Source organism: Cololabis saira, chromosome 8 (genome assembly GCF_033807715.1).
Source record: "Cololabis saira isolate AMF1-May2022 chromosome 8, fColSai1.1, whole genome shotgun sequence".
NCBI classification, from domain to species: Eukaryota; Metazoa; Chordata; class Actinopteri; order Beloniformes; family Belonidae; genus Cololabis; species Cololabis saira.
The window spans coordinates 35,757,050-35,777,993 of record NC_084594.1 but is presented as its reverse complement, the minus strand read 5'-3'; the positions used below and the strand labels follow the sequence as shown (position 1 = coordinate 35,777,993).

Genomic DNA, 20,944 nt, shown 5'->3' with positions numbered 1-20,944 from the left:
TGATCGGAACATGGTCCTTTGAGATGGACCGGAAGTTACTGTTGAAGCATCCAGATGACTCTTTACCACCAGAGCTCTGACAGCTGTGGGTTTTAGTGGTGCTGGGAAGTTAAACAGTTCACAATATGTATTAGATCCTCTGCCAAAGATCTGAAAGCATTTTTGATCTCCAGAGCGGGTATCTGGGTTCAGATATCGGACAATTTCTTTCATAGTTTTGTTATTATCTGTAAAGAGCTCAGTCACTGAAGCTGTTCTTCTGGCAGAGAATAATGAGATTTTAATGTCCAGTCATAGCAGAGTGGCTTTTATATTTAGTTTACCTTTTTGTGTTTGAACATTTTGATGCGATGATGATGTATTGCATTTTTATCTGTTGGGACGTATTTGAAGTGGAGAGTTTGTTAGCCTGATGATATAATAAACAAGCCACAAGGGTTATTAAAACTTAAGTATATGATTAATAATATGATTTTCTGCAGGTAAGCACATGCAAAACCATATTAGATAATTTCACAGCGCAATAAACATTAACTGGCTTTCATCAGCTTCTAAATAAGTATTCAGACTACTTTTTACGTCAAAGCAACTGAGGCCCATCACAGTTATACAGTTGACAAATGATAATGAAGTGCATTTAAGAAAAGAGGGAAAACAACATACCCATTAATATAGTTTTCATCAGATTCAATATATTTTATAATTTCATGGTAGATGAAATAAGTTATGTTACATTTTAATGAGTGCCAGGTGATATACCAGTAATGTAACAGACACTATCATAACTTCCTCCTCAGTCACAGTCATGCTACTGAAAAATGTTACTAACTGCCATCAGCTAGACTCTGAGGTAATTTCCAGTTTAACCACTAAAAACAATTCAATACTTCACTGGCGAGAGACTCTGCAGCTCCCTCCTGTAAATCAGCTCAAGGAGCTGATAGTCATGGAAAACTCTGATTGACATAAGGTGGGCGTGTTCCAGACGACTTCCAGGCTTTTTGTCCACCCACTCTCAACATGGCGCCATGCAGTATCCGTCCATCCATTTTCTATACCCGCTTTATCCTTTTCAGGATCTGCTGGAGCCTATCCCAGCTCATTACAGGCTGCAGGGGTTCACCCTGGACAGGTCTCCAGTCCATCATAGGCCGTGCAGTACGAGGAAACCGTTTGCCAACCATTTGACCTCTGCAGTGGAGGAACTGAGTTTTGCTGCAGTTCCTCGACTGACCACTAGAGGCTCCAAAAGTGAGTTGGTCTCCATTTACTTCCATGTTAAAATGTCCAACTTTAGAGCAGAAATATTTATATCCTGGTTCAAAAAACAGTTTGGGTCTCAGTTGTTTGATTTCACATCCATGACAGCCAGGAGAGTTTATATAAAGCAATACATTTCTTTCTAATGTAATTGATTGACAGTCGGCTCAGCCAATGGCTAGCCGTCATCACTTCCTCATCCGTAATCGTCATGCTACCACGCCTAGCGAAATAACCACCCATTTGTATTAACCCATCATCAGCTAGGAAGCGACGGCCATTTTTGATTTCTCCGTCGAGTCAATAATTCAGTTGGGTTTGGCTGAAGGAGCTGGGAGCAAAGCTAACTTTGATTGACAGAGGTGGGGGTGTTGGGAGGTGAGGGTGTTCCTGTTGGCTTGCTGAGCAACATGGCTGCGCCCCCTACGAAGAAAAATGGGATTCAAAACCGCTCTTCAGAAACCAAATGGGTCATGTGACCCAATGCTTTGTCCATTGTTTCATACATACAATGGTAAAAACCAATGGACGAAGCACTGGGTCATGTGACCCCTTGGTTTCTGAAGAGCCATTTTGAAGCCCATTTTTCGTTGGATGGTGTGCGGCCGTGTTGTTCAGGAAGCTTACGGGAATATCCCCAATGTATGTCAATAAAGTTAGCTTTGGCTACCAGCTCTTCAGTCGATCTCTGCTAGAATTGCTGCAGAGCTGCCAGAACAGCCAAATATACCATTTTACACGTTGATTCTACAGCGACATCAAAAATTACTGCTGCGTATAGCCAAAGTTCAGTTAGTACAAACTCCTGATTGACATGACAGTTAAGGAAGACCTTGTGGCCAGTCAAAGAACTGCAAAAAAACGTAGTTCCTTGTGTAAGTTCCTCATGCAAGATGGTTGGTGCTTGGGGAAAAGAGGCTTCAAACTGACACCGCAGAAGATTCAAGATTCAGGATGTTTATTGTCAACAGAAAAGCTCTCTGTTCTCTGTGCTGTGCAATTCTTTCCTTGCTGTCCACCCTGATGCTGCCATACAATAGCAAAAAAGAGAGTAAAACAGAGAATGCAATAACTAAAAAATACAAAAATAGAATAAAAATGGAATAAAATAAATTTGTAAAGTAAATTAAAAAAAAGTAATAAGAAAACCTGTGGGGGGAGGTCTGGGAGTGTTTTTCACTGAACACTGATTTATAATCATTTGATTTGTTATAGGAACAAGCTTAATTACAACAATTTCCTTTTTAAATCAACATTTAACCTAACTTTGCACTATCTCATATAGACTTTGGACTGTATTATTAATCAATCTCCAATAAAAAAAATTAAATTAAAAACAGTGAAATGCAACAAACAAAACAGGACAATATAGACCGATCATCTTTTTGTTGTTGCGTTTTTTTATAATCTAAATTTTAATTGACTGTGTCACCCCCACCCACCCACCCTATTGCCCCTCTTAAACGGTTGCGTTTGATTTTTCTGCACTAACATTGATCCTTAATCGTAAGTTTTGTTTTGTATGTCTGCGTTAATATGTTGTCCGTCGCACCTGCACTGCAAAAACTCAAAATCTTAACAAGAATATTTGTCTTATTTCCAGTTAAAATGTCTCATTTTTAGTCAAAAAATCTCATTACACAAGTCATTACCAGTAAAATAACTTCTTATTTGACAATTTTCACCTGTTTCAAGTGAATTTTCACTTGAAATAATTTGAAAAAATCTGCCAGTGGGACAAGACGTATCTTCTCATTACAAGCAAAAAAATCTTGTTCCACTGGCAGATTTTCTACTTATTTTAAGTGAAAATTTACTTGAAACAGGTGAAAATTGTCAAATAAGAAGTTATTTTTCTGGTAATGACTCTTGTTGTTTTCTGGTAATGACTCTTGACTCTTGTGTAATGAGATTTTTTGACTAAAAATGAGACATTTTAACTAGAAATAAGACAAATATTCTTGTTAAGATTTTGAGTTTTTGCAGTGTGCTCTTTTGTTGTATTCTGTTATTGACTGGGTTCAATAAAGGCTAAGATAAATAAATAAATAAATAAATGAATAAATAAATAAATAAATGAATGTATACAAAATAAATAAATAAATGAATAAAGTAATAGTGGATTTTTTTAATTTTTTTGATGTGGTAGTCTTTTTTTTGTATGAAACTTTATTTCAATTCCAGAAAATACAATAACATTGAAATAAATGGCAGGCATTATTCAGTAATATAAAAAATAAACATACATAGGCATCATTATAGTACAAAACATATAAAATTGTTCTCTTCACAAAAAAGCTACAATAAAGTGCAAGTAGTTCGTGACATTAACAATTACACTAAATAATAAAAGGAAGGCAATACATTCAGATATCTGTAGACATTTCTTTTATGGGGTTGACAGTGGTAGCTATTACATTTATTGTTATTAACCAATTGTATTGTCTCAAAATACATTTTGAAATCAACTTTAAAGGGAACTAAGGATGGACAGGATTTGGAGAATTTTGCCTTATGAATGTGAAACTTAGCAACAAGAATCATTAAGTTGACCAGTTGTTGAATTTTGTAATTTTGGTTTTCGTTATATAGTAAGATATCTTTAGTTTCTAATTTAATTACATTATTAGTTTGTATGTCAAAAAATTCTTCAAATTTTTTCCAGAAACTTAAAGTATGTTCACACATTCATAAAACAAATGTATGATGGTCTCTTCGTCATGTTTATAAAATACACATCTGCTATCAATGTCTACAAATTTGGATATAAGCTGGTTGGTGGGGTAAATATGATGGACTTCTTTTAATTTGTTTGAGATTGCAAATTTATAGGGAAGGAGCCACGCTGTTTTCCATTGAATGTCCGAAAAATGGGAGTTCCAAACAAATTCTCTTGGGGTTATTTTCCTTTTACTGTAGAAGTAGTTTCTTATGTGTTTATTAGTGCACTTATTAAAGTAATAGGTGATAGTGAGGGCGCACCGCGGTCACGTGACGTGACGCAGCAGCTGCTACTTCCGGTATCTGCTAGCGTCCAGACCAGACCAGACCGCTCCTGTCCTCAAGATGCTGGCCCTCATTAACAGGCTGTTGGACTGGTTCAGGTCCCTCTTCTGGAAGGAGGAGATGGAGCTCACGCTAGTGGGACTGCAGTACTCCGGGAAGACCACGTTTGTGAACGTGATCGCTGTAAGTACCGAGCATTAGCAGAGACAGAGTAAGCGGGCCCAGACTATCACCTGGAGCTGCTGTGGACCGACGGTCACATGCATGGTGAAGGAAAGCTGCTGAAGTGCTGGGGAGGGTTTAAGATGCATGTCAACACACAGGCGCAGTGGTGGAGTGGTAGGAATACGTGTCCCTGCAGTAGAAACTCGTGGTTTTGGCTGGAATGACGCGGTGTGACTGCGCTGACTTGTGAAATCAGTCATGTGAATGACTCGTCAGTGTTTCTGCCAGTGTTGTTTAATAGCTGCCAGTGTTGTTTAATAACTGCCAGTGTTGTTTAATAGCTGCCAGTGTTGTTTAATAGCTGCCAGTGGTGTTTAATAGCTGCCAGTGTTGTTTAATAGCTGCCAGTGGTGTTTCTTATCTGTTCCTCAGCTGCCAGTGTTGTTTAATAGCTGCCAGTGTTGTTTAATAGCTGCCAGTGTTGTTTAATAGCTGCCAGTGTTGTTTAATAGCTGCCAGTGTTGTTTAATAGCTGCCAGTGTTGTTTAATAGCTGCCAGTGTTGTTAAATAGCTGCCAGTGTTGTTTAATAGCTGCCAGTGATGTTTAATAGCTGCCAGTGGTGTTTCACAGCTGCCAGTGTTGTTTAATAGCTGCCAGTGTTGTTTAATAGCTGCCAGTGTTGTTAAATAGATGCCAGTGTTGTTTCTCAGCTGCCAGTGTTGTTTCTCAGCTGCCAGTGTTGTTTAATAGCTGCCAGTGTTGTTTCTCAGCTGCCAGTGTTGTTTAATAGCTGCCAGTGGTGTTTAATAGTTGCCACTGTTGGTAAATAGCTGCCAGTGTTGTTTAATAGCTGCCAGTGTTGTTTCTCAGCTGCCAGTGTTGTTTAATAGTTGCCACTGTTGGTAAATAGCTGCCAGTGTTGGTAAATAGCTGCCAGTGTTGTTAAATAGATGCCAGTGTTGTTAAATAGATGCCAGTGATGTTTAATAGCTGCCAGTGTTGTTTAATAGATGCCAGTGATGTTTAATAGCTGCCAGTGTTGTTTAATAGATGCCAGTGATGTTTAATAGCTGCCAGTGTTGTTTAATAGATGCCAGTGGTGTTTCTCAGCTGCCAGTGTGGCAACATGAGCAGCGCGTCAACTCTGTTTGTGGGTTTGAAAGGAGTTTGACTTGTTAACTCGTCGCTGGTCTGTGGGTGGGAAAGGGGGAGATCTGCTGCAATCACGACTAAAGGATACCGGATGTTTTGTGGACTTCATAAAACATGTATTTATTAAGTCCTCATGACTTGGGTGGCGTGTGTTTATGAACACCTGTTGTTACTCACTGGCCTGCCAGAGGGATTTGTGGACCCGTTTTGGTTTGGCCAAAATTTGGACGCTGAACTATGCTAATGTTGATGCCAATGAAATTTTGGACGCTTGTTGCTCAACAACACGTTATCGTAGAGACATCGATCCAACGTTAAAAGACTTGGGACACTGTGAAATACAACATACTTAGGCCTCATTAGGCTGTATTTTACAGTTTTTGAGAAATCTAAAGCCAAATGGCCCCATTCTATCCTTGTTACCATGGCAAGAAAAAACCTATGCACTCGTATGGGGGAGCATAGGAATGAATTCAGTACAACCAGAACCACCTCAGACAGAACCAGTACCACCCCGAACACAACCAGAACCACAATTACCTTTTAATGCTGATTAACCTGAACGCAAGCAGCGACGGGGGACGGACGGGCAGTAGGGCATGCCCATATCACAATTTCCTGAAATTAGGCACATTTTCCCCCCCCAAGTGTTTATAACTTCCTGTCTTGCCCCTCAAATGATGATTTGATTTGATTTATTCACACTCACACATGTGAATTGGTCTCCTGGAGAAGCTATCAAAAGCTTATGGTAGGAGCCAATGAACATAAATACAGTAGGCAGGAATACATACATACACTTGCACTTAATACACACAAAACAAAACAACATGCACTTTATACTAGACTACCACTTACATACAACATATCGCATTACAAACACTTAACATGAAACATTTTGTGATCCTGGAGTGTACATTTATATATATATATATATATATATATATATATATATATATATATATATATATATATATATATATATATATATATATGAGCTTAACAATTGATTCTTTAACTGCCGTTTGAATATGGAGATGGACTGTGACTTTTTAAGGCAATCATTCAACTCATTCCAGATCTGTGGTCCCCGACACACAACACTCAAACTTGTTCCCACAAGTTTACGTTTTTTCCCTATAATAAGGTGTTTATGTCTAGTTTTGTGGGTGTGCTGGGGATGATGAAGCTAGTCAATGAAAATAATCTGCTTTTACGACTAATATGTTGGATGGTTCTTTGGAAATTGTCCATAGAGCAAATCCTGCACCCTCCTGGTCCAGTGTATCAACAGAAGACGTCCTCAATTTGGGGTTTTAGGACTTCCATGAGGAGCTTGACTTTGAGGATGCACCGGTGTAAACTGCTGTTGTGGTTTGGTTGTTTGACTGACGACAGTCACACTGGCAGTTGCTGGTGATTTCTCCACAGAGGGAAGCAGTAATGAACTCTGAAGGTATCACAAGGCTTCTTTGTGCTCAAAACGGATCAAATTACGTTTCATTGTTTTGAAGGGAAAATTATTCCCAAACATACTGCCAAACTACCGGGGAGCTTTTGGAGATAAAGTATTAAATATGTTGGACCAGCTGAGTCACTCGCCTCATCTCGGCCCGTCTGAGCTGCGTTTGGTTTGCTGAAGATAAGACGAGAGAAAGAGAGGGCTGCAGTGGATTTATTTAAGCCCAGATCTCAGGGAGCGGCGGAGGACTCTTAGGACCTGGGCTGCATAATTGTGTACTGATGGCATCATCTTATCATGAGTCATGAAGGAAAAGGGCAAATGTTACTCAGAAAAAAAATGATTGTAATCAAATAATCCCTTAATTTAGTTAGCACAGATACAATTCATAATTCTTCTCATGTGACAAATAGTTTTAAATTGTCCTTTTGTGTGTTTTGTGCAGTCGGGGCAGTTCAGTGAAGACATGATTCCCACAGTCGGCTTCAACATGCGGAAGGTGACTAAAGGCAATGTGACAATAAAGGTAAGCGGTTACTGGAGGGGACGCTGAGGTGCCTTCACTGAAATCAGTTTTATCCCACTAGCGCTGAAGAGTGTGAACCCCAGAACAGGATGTTGATGATGGTTGTTGGTTGTTTCCTCAGATATGGGACATAGGTGGACAGCCCCGCTTCAGAAGCATGTGGGAGCGCTACTGTAGAGGAGTTAATGCTATTGTGTAAGTAAATAATCGTTTATCTTTTACAATTTTTTTGGGGGGGGGGTGTTGTTATTCAAAACTATTTTTAATAATAATTGTTACCATTTGGTTCCTCTCCTCTACCCAGTTACATGGTGGACGCAGCAGACCGGGATAAAGTAGAAGCGTCCAGAAACGAACTGCACAACCTTTTAGAGAAACCGCAACTACAAGGAATTCCTGTGAGAAGCTATCTGACATATTTGAAACAATCTTCTGGTGTCGCAGCTTTAACTTAATCATAATGTTCATTTTTGAGGATCCAGCTACTCCAGTGAAAAGCGGTGATTAAACTCAAAATTGCCAATCACAGCAGTTCACTCTGGGTTGATGGCGTTACGCTCAGCAGTCCTTAGCCTTGAGTCATTTTTTTATTTTTATTTTTTCCCAAATATTTTTATCCAGACTTTTTTTTTTTTTTTTCTCCCCCGATTTTTTATTTTTTTATTTTTTTTTTTAAATCATCACCCAGTGTTCCTACCTAAGTCAGTCCTGGGCACGCATTCAGCACCCACAGACGGCAGGAATAGAACCCAGAACCTTCTAGCTGTGAGACGGCTGCACTACCAGCTGTGCCCTCGATTATTATTATTTTTTTAATGGATAATGATTTTTAATGAGTAGACAGGAGATAATGGACAGTGTCTGACGTCCTTTGTTCCCAGTCTTCTCCTCCTGCGGCTCATAATCCCACACAGGCAGTGAACTGTAAATCCTGAGATAGATGATCTATAAATGATGTGATCAGTAATGATGATACATTGTTGCACAAGATATTGATCAACACTGGTTTTTAAATGTTTTCTTTCTCCCCACTCGCTCTCTTTTTTAGGTCCTAGTCCTCGGCAACAAACGAGATCTACCTGACGCGCTGGATGAGAAGCAGCTCATTGAAAAAATGTGAGGACTAATTGTGAACGCCGTTTCATTGAACCTGATGTTTGTTAGAAATGAAGCAGCTTTTTAAACCTGGGAGGGGCCAGATAATGCAGTTACACGTGTACTTGGGTGAACTTCTGACCAAAGGTATGGTGACAGGGTTACCAACAGTCGTGTGCACACGTCAGTACCCTCTCTATATCTATGTTTTTGTTGTCGTTGTTGTTGGGTGTTTTGCATAAAAACCATAATAAAATCATCATAGCTTATTGGATATTAGACAAATACACCATCAGCCTCACAGCACATAACGATTCAATTTTTCTTAACAAAAATAAGGTGTAGATTAAAAAACATGTGGTCAATACTAAGTACCCCCATGATCCAGTAGATGGTAGCTCCATCTTTAGCAGCAGTTACTTATAGAGGAGAGTTAGCCCATTCTTCTTTACAGCATTGTTTCAGTCCAGTAACATTCTTGGGCACGCACAGCTTTCTTAAGGTTCAGTTGGGTTTGGGCTTCGAGGAAGCCACTCCAGAACCTCAAGTCCTTTGTTTTTCAGCCGTTCAGTCCTATATTCACTGGTACACCTCGCGTTGTCATGGCTTCACCCTCACCTCGACAATACAGTAATAATAATGATGTGTGTATGTGTATATATAATAATACACAGTAGAATCCATGGAAGACTCAATTACTGCCATGTGTCCAGGTCCTCTGGCTGTTAATGAACCTCAAACTAGAGCCCTGCGCGGGACTGTTTTCTTCATCCCGCTCCCGCTGCATTTCTGATCATTACCGCCCTCGCTCACAACGTGTGTGTTACACTCCCCCCCGCCCGCTCCCGCAAAACTCGCCTTTTGCGCACACATCATTTATGTGATTGTGGTTACAGCAATGAGAGTAGGTTGTGAGTGGCTCAAATAACACTAATAAATAACATAAAATACACAATGTTAATGAATGAAACGAATTACTGTAATTTAACAAATGAATCGCTTGGCCATTACATTGCTGTGGAGGAAGAGAATGCTGCTGACCGACTGCGGTCCCAATCCCTTCTCTCTTCCAACATGCGCCCACAGACACTAAACGCAGTTTCTCCAAATATCTAACTGGCCTTGCTTTGTCTTTGTTTTGTAAAGACCTTGTTTGAGGTTCTTTTCCACGTCATTGATTTCCATCTTGTCGCTAGACTACATCCCGATCCCGCAGTGTTTTTTTTTTTTTTGTCCGCCCGCTCCCGCCCGCAGAAAAATTCAAACCGCCCGATCCCGCGAGATTTGCGTTGGGACCCGCGGGACCCAGTGGGACCCAATCCCAATGCAGCCCTCTACCTCAAACCATCACCTCTCCAGCTCCATGCCTCGCAGTGGGCGTGCTTCTGTGAAGATGTAAACTTTCATTATAGATCAAACCGAAGCACCGGGTCATAAGTCTGTACGAGTCAGTAATGTCATGACCCTTAAGCCTGAATTACCGTTCTGCGTCAAACCAATGTAGAGCACACGCCGTCACCGTGACGCAGTCGTGAACCCTTCGGACTTCTTCGTCTCTCCATTTCGTCGCGGTGCAGTACCCCCCGCGACCGCTAGTTAGCGATCTTTTCCTGAATGGTTTATCTGACTTTTTCCGGTCACAGTGAATCAAAGAGATAAGGACAACTATTGTGCAAAAAAAACAAAACAAAAAAAGTCACACATAAACGAAGAAAAGAGCGCGGAAAGTTCACGACTGCTTCAAACCGGAAACCGGAAATGTGTTGCTACCAAGCAAACCAGTCACAGCCCTCTCGGTCTGCGTGTGGTCTGCGTTGCCGCATAGTTACAATTTTCGGGAGGTGCACGTCAGTGAAGGGAGCGATTCGTGAAACCACGCCCACAACTTACTCTGGCTGGATCAACAACAACAACTCCGCCGGCCGGAGCTTCCACCATTTTCTACGCGTCATTCAGGCAGCCAATCAGCACAGAGCCTCATTATCATAGCCGCCCCGCCCACTCAGAATCCCTCATAGATAATGAGGTTAGAGAATGGGAAGATAAAGACATGGCTCAGAGGCTGAATTTCTAATTTATTTAGCAAAAACAATGAAAAGCTTGTTTTTAAGACATTCAACCCTGTTTAAAATAGGTATTTGATGCCATAATAGCTCCCCTTTAAATGTTTTCCCCTTGAAAATAATCTTACTCACTGTATGATGTTTAACGCCAAAGTGTTTGAAAATAGTATTATAACCCTTTCCACATTGATTGCTAATGTCGTTCCCACCTGGCATCGTGGACACCAGAATGCTCCAAACTACCAAAATATCTTCTTTTATGAAGGTGTGCACTCGTGCTGATGATTGGCTGCAGCCTACTCTCTTAACTCCCATATAGCAAGTACGTAGTATTGCCCTCATTTGTTTCTCTTAAACTATACTTTAGTGGAAAAAAAAACAACTTATAATAATGATAATGGGAATAATGGTGTGTTGATAGAATCATTGTTTGAACGTGTGTTTGCCTGAAGCTAAGAGCCACTCGGATCAGATCGGCTCTGGTCTTTGCGTTGCCTAAACACAGAAAGCGTGTGATTAAAGAGGGGGTACCAGGTTCAGCAGGTTACTGCCCATATAAATCTGCTTGTGATTTACTGATGTAACCTGCTCACTGTCTTTCTTCCCGCCCTCCTTTTGCAGGAACCTTTCTGCCATTCAGGATCGAGAGATCTGCTGCTACTCCGTCTCGTGCAAAGAGAAAGACAACATAGGTAAATATTTGGGCGGATGTTCCATGGATAAGAAAACGGGAAGGCCAGGTTCATTAAGCAAGCATAAAATTCAGTCTAAGTAAAAAGCTTTAAATGAAACTGAGCTAAGAGACCGTTGTAACTCATCCTTCCTGCAGTTTCAACAGTAATTGTTCAGACTCTGAGGTACGTCCACATTAAGCTGAGAAACCGTGTGCTCCATTTCTACTGACAAAGAGTGAAGGTCTGTGACGGTGAGACAGAATACATGTATGTTCATAAAAGGGAAGCAGGTGAGACTGTGGATGCAAGGAATCCAGGTGAAGGAGGTACAGGGATTTAAGTATTTGGGCTCAAAGTGACAGCAGCGGGCAGTGTAACAGGGGAAGAAGAGCGTGCAGGCAGGGTGGAGTAGACGGAGAGGATTCTGGAGTCTGAAAGAGGATGCATTGTTGGAAATGTCTGTAAGTAAGTGCGGTCCAGAGCTTTCTTCTAAGAGGATGCAAATCCTTTTTAATTCTGAACAACAGGAAGGATACGTCTGATAAAAGATATCTAATAAAAAATCCTCCCTTCGGGCTCTGGAACAAGGTTTCTTGGCAGATTAAACCAGTATGAGGAGGGCGCAGAGTAAAATTAAAACTTATATATCAATCATGTTATTTCATAGTCACCAATTGAATTCAATTTTATTTAAATAGCGTCTATTACAATCGAAGTTGTCTCTAGGATCTTTCCAGAGACCCAGAACATGACCCTCGAGCAATTATTACATAAACATAACATAAACAATGGCAGGTAAAAACTCTCCTAAATCAAACGTTTTGATTTGCATTTGTTTTTGCTGGAGTTTCTTCCAATTGATCTTTTAACGAGACTTGCACGGAGCATGTCTTCATGAGCATCAACCTCTGTTGTCTGTGTCTCGGTAAAATCAAGACACCGAAGAGACACTTCATGCTGCTGTTGAGTTAAAGTAGAATATGTTTAATTGTCTCAAACCCTTTGTGTTGGTGGAGCGATCAGAGGAGAACGCTGTGTCAGTTCCCAGGTTATAGATGTAAACGATGAGGGTGACATGACCCGCACTGGTCTGGAGCCGAGGCGAGATCCCTGCAGAGCTCTGCAGCAAACTAACCTGTGGCCCGTGTCCTCTGCCGCCCACAGACATCACCCTGCAGTGGCTCATCCAGCACTCAAAGTCCCGGAGAAGCTGAGAGCGAGGGGCCGCCCCGCTCCTCCCCGGTCGCAGCTCTGGCCTCAGCCCCCGTACGGTCATGGGTCCTCGCCAGCCATCCTTCCCACTGCCTCAGAAGTAATCCAGCTCTCTGTGCTCACTACCCTCACCACCCGCACCACCCGTACACTACCGTAGACGTTCAGCCCCCTAAACATGGCCACGCCGTATCATCTGGAGTCTCACCGTTGTGCTAGGAGGGGGGGGAGTCCATATTTATCATGCCTTATCACGCGCAATTATGGAAATGCTCTGTGTACATCATGGGGATGTCATCATTACTATTATTATTATTATTATTATTATTATTATTATTATTATTATTATTGCTGTGATGGCATCACAGTTTACTGTTCCCAAACCTACAGCAAGATCCCACAATCAAACATCTGTTTCCTGCCAACATTAGGAGTTCATATGGCATTGTGCGATTGTAATTTTGAACAGTCCCTTTGCCAAATGAAAATGGTCGCTTCTGCCTTCAAATCCTGATCATTTCTCAGCAATGTCGCCCGCAATTTGATTTGCCAGGATACGTAGGTGTCTGTGTTATGGGGTGACTTGAACTTGGTTTACACTTGGCTTAGAATGTCGATAGAAGCTAAGGTTTTGGAGTGGCTGTTGTGTCTGAGACGAAATCCTAAGCAGAAATTTAAGTGCCTTTGGCTATGAGAAAGCTCCAATCAGACAGTTATTACCCAATGCAATTTCCAACCCATTATTCCCCATAAACACCGGCTTACAGACTGCTTAGATCCCTTGATTGCTCTTAACACCACCTTTCGACAATCTCAATTTCTGTTTTGTAATCACACAACATTATGATGTCTAGAGAGATGGCGGCGATACACCGGCGATGAAGAATGAGGATTAAAGTAATGAACAATAAGGCTTTGAGAAAATGTTCCATGTTTGGTTGCTGGGTAATTTGATTGCTGTTTCACTTGTAGCCTTCGACTTGTGTCTGTAGCTTTGATACGTGGGCGAAGATTCGCCCCCAGCTTTCAGGTTGTTAAAGGAATTTAAAAAAAACAAAAGCAGGCCTGAACACAGTACGGGTGCACTCAGGAGTCTTGTCTCCAGATGGGTTTTATGAGTCGGAGAGTTTGTTTCAGTCACGATGACGTAGCTCACAGACGACCGAGGGCAGTCCAAGTTGGGCCCTTGATGTCATCCATCCTTCGTCACACCCTTCCCTGAGTCCCGGCGCCTTTTGTAAAACCCCCAATCAGTCCAGCGACAACGCCGTCTCTGAAAGTGACGCAGCCTTTTCTTTCCCTTAACAAGACGATGCTTCTGATGGGCTCAACCACTGCACCCGCTCACCTGTTTGTCTTTCCTTTCGGTTGCTTGTGTCTCCGTGTGCGGAGCGAATCATGGCTCCTGCATCGTCATGGTCGCGCCTCCGCTTCCATCCGGCTGCTTTCTCGGGCTGCTCTGTGCGTGTTGGCGGTCGTGTTAAACGTGTTTGTTGATTGTTGGGACCACAGCAGCAGAGAGAGGCTGTTCAGCTGGGCGGCTGTGGGGCTCATCTTGCAAAAAGCTTTTGTTAATTGTGTAATAATATAACCTATTTGCAATTCGTATGTGCATGTGCTCAGCTTATTCACATTAAATTGCAGACTTTGTAAATAAAACATAAGCATTTTTATTCAAGCAAATGTTCTTGTAGAGGCCATGCATTCTCTCCCTGTGATTGCTAATAAATTGGTTTTTATTTTTAAAGAGTTCACGTGTCTCTTTTTCTGTGAAATTGTCAGTTTGATGTTTTGCCACTAGATGGAAGCAGAGAGGTTTGGAAAGACGACAGGTTCAAGTCCTCTCGTTCAGTGCATCAAGGTTCCTTTTCCTGTGGACCGGTTACTGAAAGAGAAGGTTTCCATGGAGGTCTGGAGGTCTTTTAGTCTGGAGGTCTTTGGCATCACTCTGCACATAAGCAGTGTTTCAGCCGGAGCTGTAACCACAGCAAACAGATGTCAGATTTAAGCACTGTCCTCTTTCTCAACAGCATCGATGTGAATCTCAGGATTTGCTTCATCATCTTATCTGGGCTATAAGGAGCTTTAAAAAAAAGTTTCTGAAATAATTTCTAGGATGTTTGTGGAGAACCTTCATCTGCTCTCTGCAGCTCTCGTCACTCACGTCCAGTCTTGTCATTTTCTTTTTATTCAAGGTCTTTTTTTTTATTGTATTTTCAAGTTTTACAGAATAATTACATACAAGACAATTAGAATTAACATAGTAAATATGACACATACTTATAACCCCCACATGTCTTGCTCCAATGGAGCCCCATCCCTACAACTAAATTATTGTACCATTCAGAGATAAAATAAAAATAAAGACAATAAAGTAAAAAAATCAGTGTCACACACCTGTAATCTCAGTGACGTCCATTTTACCTATATAGGTTAAGAAAGGTTGCCAGATATAGAATGTCTGGGCACACCCTCTTGTGGATTAACGAATTCTCTCCAGTGCCAAATGGCGTGCAAGATCCTTAACCCATAATTTTAAAGTTGGGGGGAGTTTGTCCTTCCACTTTAACAAAATAAGCCGAGTCTTGTCATTTTAAGTGTTAATTAGTCAGTTATTTTACTGAAGCTCGTTCATAAGTATTGAATGACATTCCTCAAGTCAACCTAAAGAGGAGTGATGTTAGTGTCATAGTTGATGGAGGTGGAGCTTCACTGCGTCCGCTACGTCTGATTATTGTCATTAATCTGGAATCTCTGGAATCTGAAATAATCAGAGCCCAAACAAAAGATGGATCTGGTACTTTGGTGTTTTTAGATGAAAACTGACGTGCTCCGTTATGAAAGAAGCTTCCTGATTGAGAGAAGCTCTAGGATTACACCTCCACACCTTTATAAAAGGATAGTCTTCACAAATAGCTTTCATCTTTATTATTTTAACACCTATACATTTGTCAAAGTTTGGAAAGTAACTAAAAGAAACTAAAGCCATCAGATAAGTGAAGTTAACATGTTGGCTTTTTACATTTTTCACTTGTTTCGGTTTCTGTAAGAAATATTTTTCCAGTTTTTGCCATAAAAGCAGTTGAACAGGACAAATTATGACAACATCGAACTTGGTTCATCAATTCAAAACGACGCACTGACCTCTGCCGGCGGTTCTGACCTCTGCAGACCTCTATGGGGTGCAACAACACGACCATTTGTGTTTTGGGCTGGTATTTTAGAAACCGAACCGGGCTAGAACCGAATTCTGTGGCTCATTTATCGGAGCATCAGGAGTGTTGCAGATCGCGCTGATCTCTGTTTGGCAGGTTTTCCTGCCATGTTGGAAAAACTGAAAGTGAAAATAAATCTAACAAGACCGTTCATCCAATTTTCATGAAACTTGGTACATGTCATCGACAGCTAAGGAAAAGTCGTTTGAAGAATTTTATCAATACATTTATAAAGTCACATAACGGTAGGGTTTGTTGGCTTGGCCGTAGGTAACCGTTTGGCCAGTATCTGAATGAACTTTACACAACATGCTGAAGGAAGCACTGACGTTAAAGTCAGCGCCAGGAGGGGCCGCTGTGATAAGATCTGCTCTTTACCTCACGCTCTGAGAACCGTTCAAATCAGTTCCACACACTCAAACCTTTTCCGCTTTTAAAAATGCCATTTAAAAGAAAATACAAGAATGAAGTGAAAGTACAACAAAGTAAGATAGTCTGAGGCTGTTGCATGAAACTTGGCGCCAGATAAGACTGACGATGAAATGTTGTCAAAGTTGAGCACACGACTCTGGAAGAACAACAAAGTTCATAACATTTTGTCTGCAGAGGGCATCGTCATTCATACTGGTCATTATGTGACCAGTGGGTTGAAAAAAAATCTGTAATTTGTTATCCGTGTATGAAGAGTTTGCAGTAACTATTGAAATGTGGGTTGTAGCGGGCCAGAACCTGCTCGGACCCTGATGACAGTCACGTCTTATGAAATTGTTATGTATTTGGGAGGAGCACGACCCTGGACACCTCTGCTGGAGCGGCCAGCTGCCACCGGCCCTCCGAAATGATGCATTTGGTGACAAAAGGAGGAAAAAAGTCTGTCTGATTGAAGCTGCAAAATGAAATCTGTTTTGGAAACTCCCGTTTCTTTTCTCACGATATTTGTGGGATGCAGCTCCTGGTTTTGTGTAGTTCGCATCTTTGGGAACTTGAGCCATCGTTGTGACGCCATGCGGCACCGAACATCAGCCAGGACGGGAGGCCGAGACACTACAAACAAGACAGGACTTTATCACATTCTCCCCTGTTGTCAGCAGCATGTTTTAAAAAGTTATTCCAACTTTTCGAACTTTTTGAAAGGCTTTTGAAAAGACTTTAAAGGTTACATGCGGCTTTAAAGCACAAACAAACACAAGTACCTGGGGTTAACTGTGTCAAGACAGCGTGAGCACCTATGAAAGAGCAATTCAGTGAAGACACAAATAAATATTTTGAGGCTTCACTACTTTGAGCAAGACCTAAAAGTGCAAAGAGTTTTCATTCCACTTGTTCATAACATTTGAACCTTTTCTGAGTTCTGACAAATCTCTGTCCTCCGCCGGTCAGGAGCTGCAGAAAAACACAACTTTAAGCAACACCGGCTCCATAAACACGATAAAACCTCCAAGATCTACAACAATTTAATGGACTCACCTGCAAAAATAACTGTTACGGTGGCAAAATAAAGGCTGTGGTATCATTAGCTGAGAAAGAAAAAGCCTTCTGTCGTTTAAAGCTCTAAATGTTTCTGGAGCAGAGAATATATTTGCACATTGTGAATAAAAATGTACAAAAACTGAGCTTTTTGTTGCATTCCCACATGCAGTCATGTTCTTATTGGACACAGCAAAGTATTTGTCCAATAAAAGTGTAATTTAAAAAATAATCCTTTAGCCTTGATAGGGTTTTTGTGAATTTACACATTTAGAGAAAAAAACGTGGAGAACTTGTACGGGGCAACGACGTAGATCACGCGACATGTATTGAAACCAGATGGGGTTTTTAATATTAGTCAAAGAAATTAAAAACATCAGCCGCCCCCCACCGAGCCGGAGGCCTGGATGCATGCGGGTCGGCCGTCGTCCGTGTGTCTTCCCGCTCACAGAACATCATGTAGAAGTGGAAGCAACCGCAGGCCTCCCCCCACTCAACGAGCACCACGAGGTCCATCCAAGATGATGTCACCATTTAGTTACAAACTATTTCTCACAGCAGGTGGACAATCTGAGAAACGAGCTCTGCATGGACTCTGAGAGAACTGCAGTAAACAATAACTCGTACAGTTAAAGGGAATAAGTTCCTAATAGGAAGATTGCTCGAGACGCTTTAGTGAACAGAAGCTGAAGCAGGGTTGAGGCATCGCTCCAAAGCGCCTGCAGCTGAGATTCAGAGTAAGTCCAGATATGCAGACATAAATAAAGTTAGGGAGTTTGAGGATTTGGAGGAGAGACATGACAGAATAACAGCGGGTAGAGAAGCCAACAGAACTGTCTTTGTGATTTACACAACCTGAAGAGGAAGCGTGCAGGAAATAACTTTTAAAAAAATGTAAAAAGGTGGAAAATAATTCTGAAGAGTGACGGGAACACATCAAGCAACGTGGAGACACCTAGGATTCATCCTCAGTCCTCCAAAGCTCCTGCAGTCGGGAGCAAATGTCAGATCAAACATGCAGGTGAAGACAGTCCTATAAGGACATTCGAAGGTTCACAGGAGATCAAGGGTTAATGAAACTGCAAAAAGACGCCATCAAGACTGAAAAGTATTCAGATTCAGATTCAGAAAAACTTCATTTATCCCCGAGGGGCAATTGCAAAAACAACTACCGGTAAGTAGCATAACGTTGAAAGTACCGAATAAAATAATAAAATAAAATGAAACAGATAAATAAGGCATGTATCGTATGTACAAAGAATATATAAAATATAAAAAAATGTAAAATAGAGTGAGATAAAGTGACTGTAGTGGTATTAGCTCGAGAACTTGGACAAAGAAAACATTACACTGCACATCTCTAAAAAAGTGGCAAATGTAAGGTTTGAATATGTCTGCACTGAAAGACGAGCATGAGTCGCTCAAATAGAAGATGTCACGGACGTGGAAACCACGGCAACCGTGGAGCAGATAGTCACAGGCTGTGGTTACCGGGAGCAGAGCTGGACGACGCACACAGCTAAAGTACCTGGGTCACGTCCTCCTTGTCAAACACTACTCCCGTACCAGTGAAGGCCGTTCTGTTGGTAAGCCCCGCCCCTCAAACACAGGGGAGCCAATGGCTGTTCAGTATCAGTTCCTCAGGGACCTGAACTCAGACAACTTTAGCTTTGAGTTCTGTAGAAAACCACTGGAAGATCCCAAACCCTCATCTGTCGTGTAGTCTGTTATTTAGAAACGCATTTATTCTGCGTGTATTCAGCGTCATCCCTCCCACCCCCAGCTTGAACCTGGCTGGTCCTGCGGGAATCCACAGCTCGATAAAACACAGACCAGAGAAAATCCAACAACACCGCACTTTGGTAGAGACACAAGAGCTGCATCTGCAAAGCAACAAAATCCTCTAGAACACGAGGGGGGAGGGTGGGGGAGGTTCAGGAGAGTATGGAGACACCTGAGCTGCCCTTCGTGACAGAGGTAATGAAACTGCATGAGGACTAAGAGCACGAGAGGTCTTTGATCTGCTCCTCCAAGATGCGGAAGCAGATAGCGACGCGGAGGAGGAAGTGTGAGAGCAGGACAGCATGGTGCTTTAATTACTGCTGCTCTGATGAAGATGGCTAAGGGAGAGGAGTTCATCAGTGAGTCCTCACTTCCACATCAAGTTATAGCACAATGGGGGGGCATTGCTGCCTTGGTCCTGCTGCCTTGGGCCGAGTGCCCCTGCGGATGTGGGGACTCCGTGACCCTTGGGGTGTCCGCCGGGGTGGCCCCGGGGGGGGGTGGGGCCGGGTCCAGAGATCGGGCCTCCCCTGACCGGGGGGTGCACGGGCGGGCGCAGCGGCGGGGTGGCACCATTCCCAGATGTCTTATGTTGTCAGTATGAATGGGGGGATGTTTCTCCCTCCGTCTGGGGGCTCCGGCGGCGCCGGGGGCGCCCGTGGAGGTACGGTGGGGCCCTGGCCCGGCTCGGAGGGCCGGCCCCCGTCTACTGGATGGCCGGTGGGGGAACGCGGGTGTCTTACCAGGGCCGGCTTTGCTGGTCCTGCTTCCTGGCTTTGGCCTCCGCTCCCCCTCCTTCCCCCCCTACACGATTCATACGCACATAGGCTAAGGGGCGGGGGGTCCGGGTCGTGGGGGGACCCCCTCGGCCGCCGCGGGGGGGGGTCTCGCAGGCGGTGGGTTGCCTCCCTCCTGCTTCTGGTTCTGAGCTTCTGAGCCCGGTGGCCTGGGTTCCGGGCTCTTCCGTGTCGGCCTCTGGTCTCGCGGGTGGCGGGGTTGCTCCCCCCCCTTCCCCACTATAGATACACTTCAGGTGGAGCTTTGTTTGGTTTATTACACACACACACACACACACACACACACACACACACACACACACACACACACACACACACACACACACACACACACACACACACACACACACACACACACACACACACACACACACATGCATGATCATATACATACACCGGGTTGTTCACCTGCATGCTGGCTCTGTAGTTTTTGGGGTTAGGTAGCGGTAGCGGTATCTTAGCTCAGACTGCGATCAGATCTCAAGATTTGGGTCGATTGCTGTTGTTGTTTTGGTTGGCTCCGTGCCGGTTTCGTGTTTTGTTTGTGGTTTTTTGTTGCAGATTTCTAGTGCTTGACGTGTGTCTCCGTGTGTTCCTGCTTCCTGGATTGGCAGAGGATGTCGTCACCCCCCCCACCCCCCAAAAAATAAATAAATAAATAAATAAAAATCACTGGGTTTGTATGTGTATATTTATGTATGTGTATGCATATGTATATATATTAAATATAGTAATAATGCACATATATATACCTTTGGTTTTTACCTTCATGATATCAATCATTAATATGTGTAATATGTGCAGACAAGGTAAAAAAAAAAAAAAAGTTAAAGCACAATGGCATTGGAAAATGTCATTGGAATCACTCCAGGATGTCAAGACCGACTGCTCCCCAGGCATTCCACTCCTTGGCCAGCCTTGGGTTAACTTTGCCGGCTCTTAGCCCGTTAATACTCTCAGACCTGGATGCATGTGCTGATGAGGATCTTCTAATCCATTGTGATCGTAACAACATCCAAGTTTACTGTAAACTAATGTTGGGTCCCAGCCAGATGTGGAGCATCTG

At 42.6% G+C, this 20,944-nt stretch overlaps 1 protein-coding gene across 1 annotated transcript; it reads left to right on the top strand.

Annotated features, from left to right (window-relative positions):
• The first annotated feature begins 4,280 nt into the window (after positions 1–4,280).
• LOC133448912 (ADP-ribosylation factor-like protein 8B) lies at positions 4,281–14,369 on the top strand. The gene is made up of 7 exons (XM_061727890.1): positions 4,281–4,449; positions 7,493–7,573; positions 7,695–7,768; positions 7,878–7,971; positions 8,622–8,689; positions 11,353–11,423; positions 12,570–14,369. Exons 1-7 carry the CDS (start codon positions 4,327–4,329, stop codon positions 12,617–12,619), a joined length of 561 nt encoding a protein of 186 aa, XP_061583874.1. The 5' UTR covers positions 4,281–4,326; the 3' UTR covers positions 12,620–14,369.
• The last annotated feature ends 6,575 nt before the right edge of the window (positions 14,370–20,944 follow it).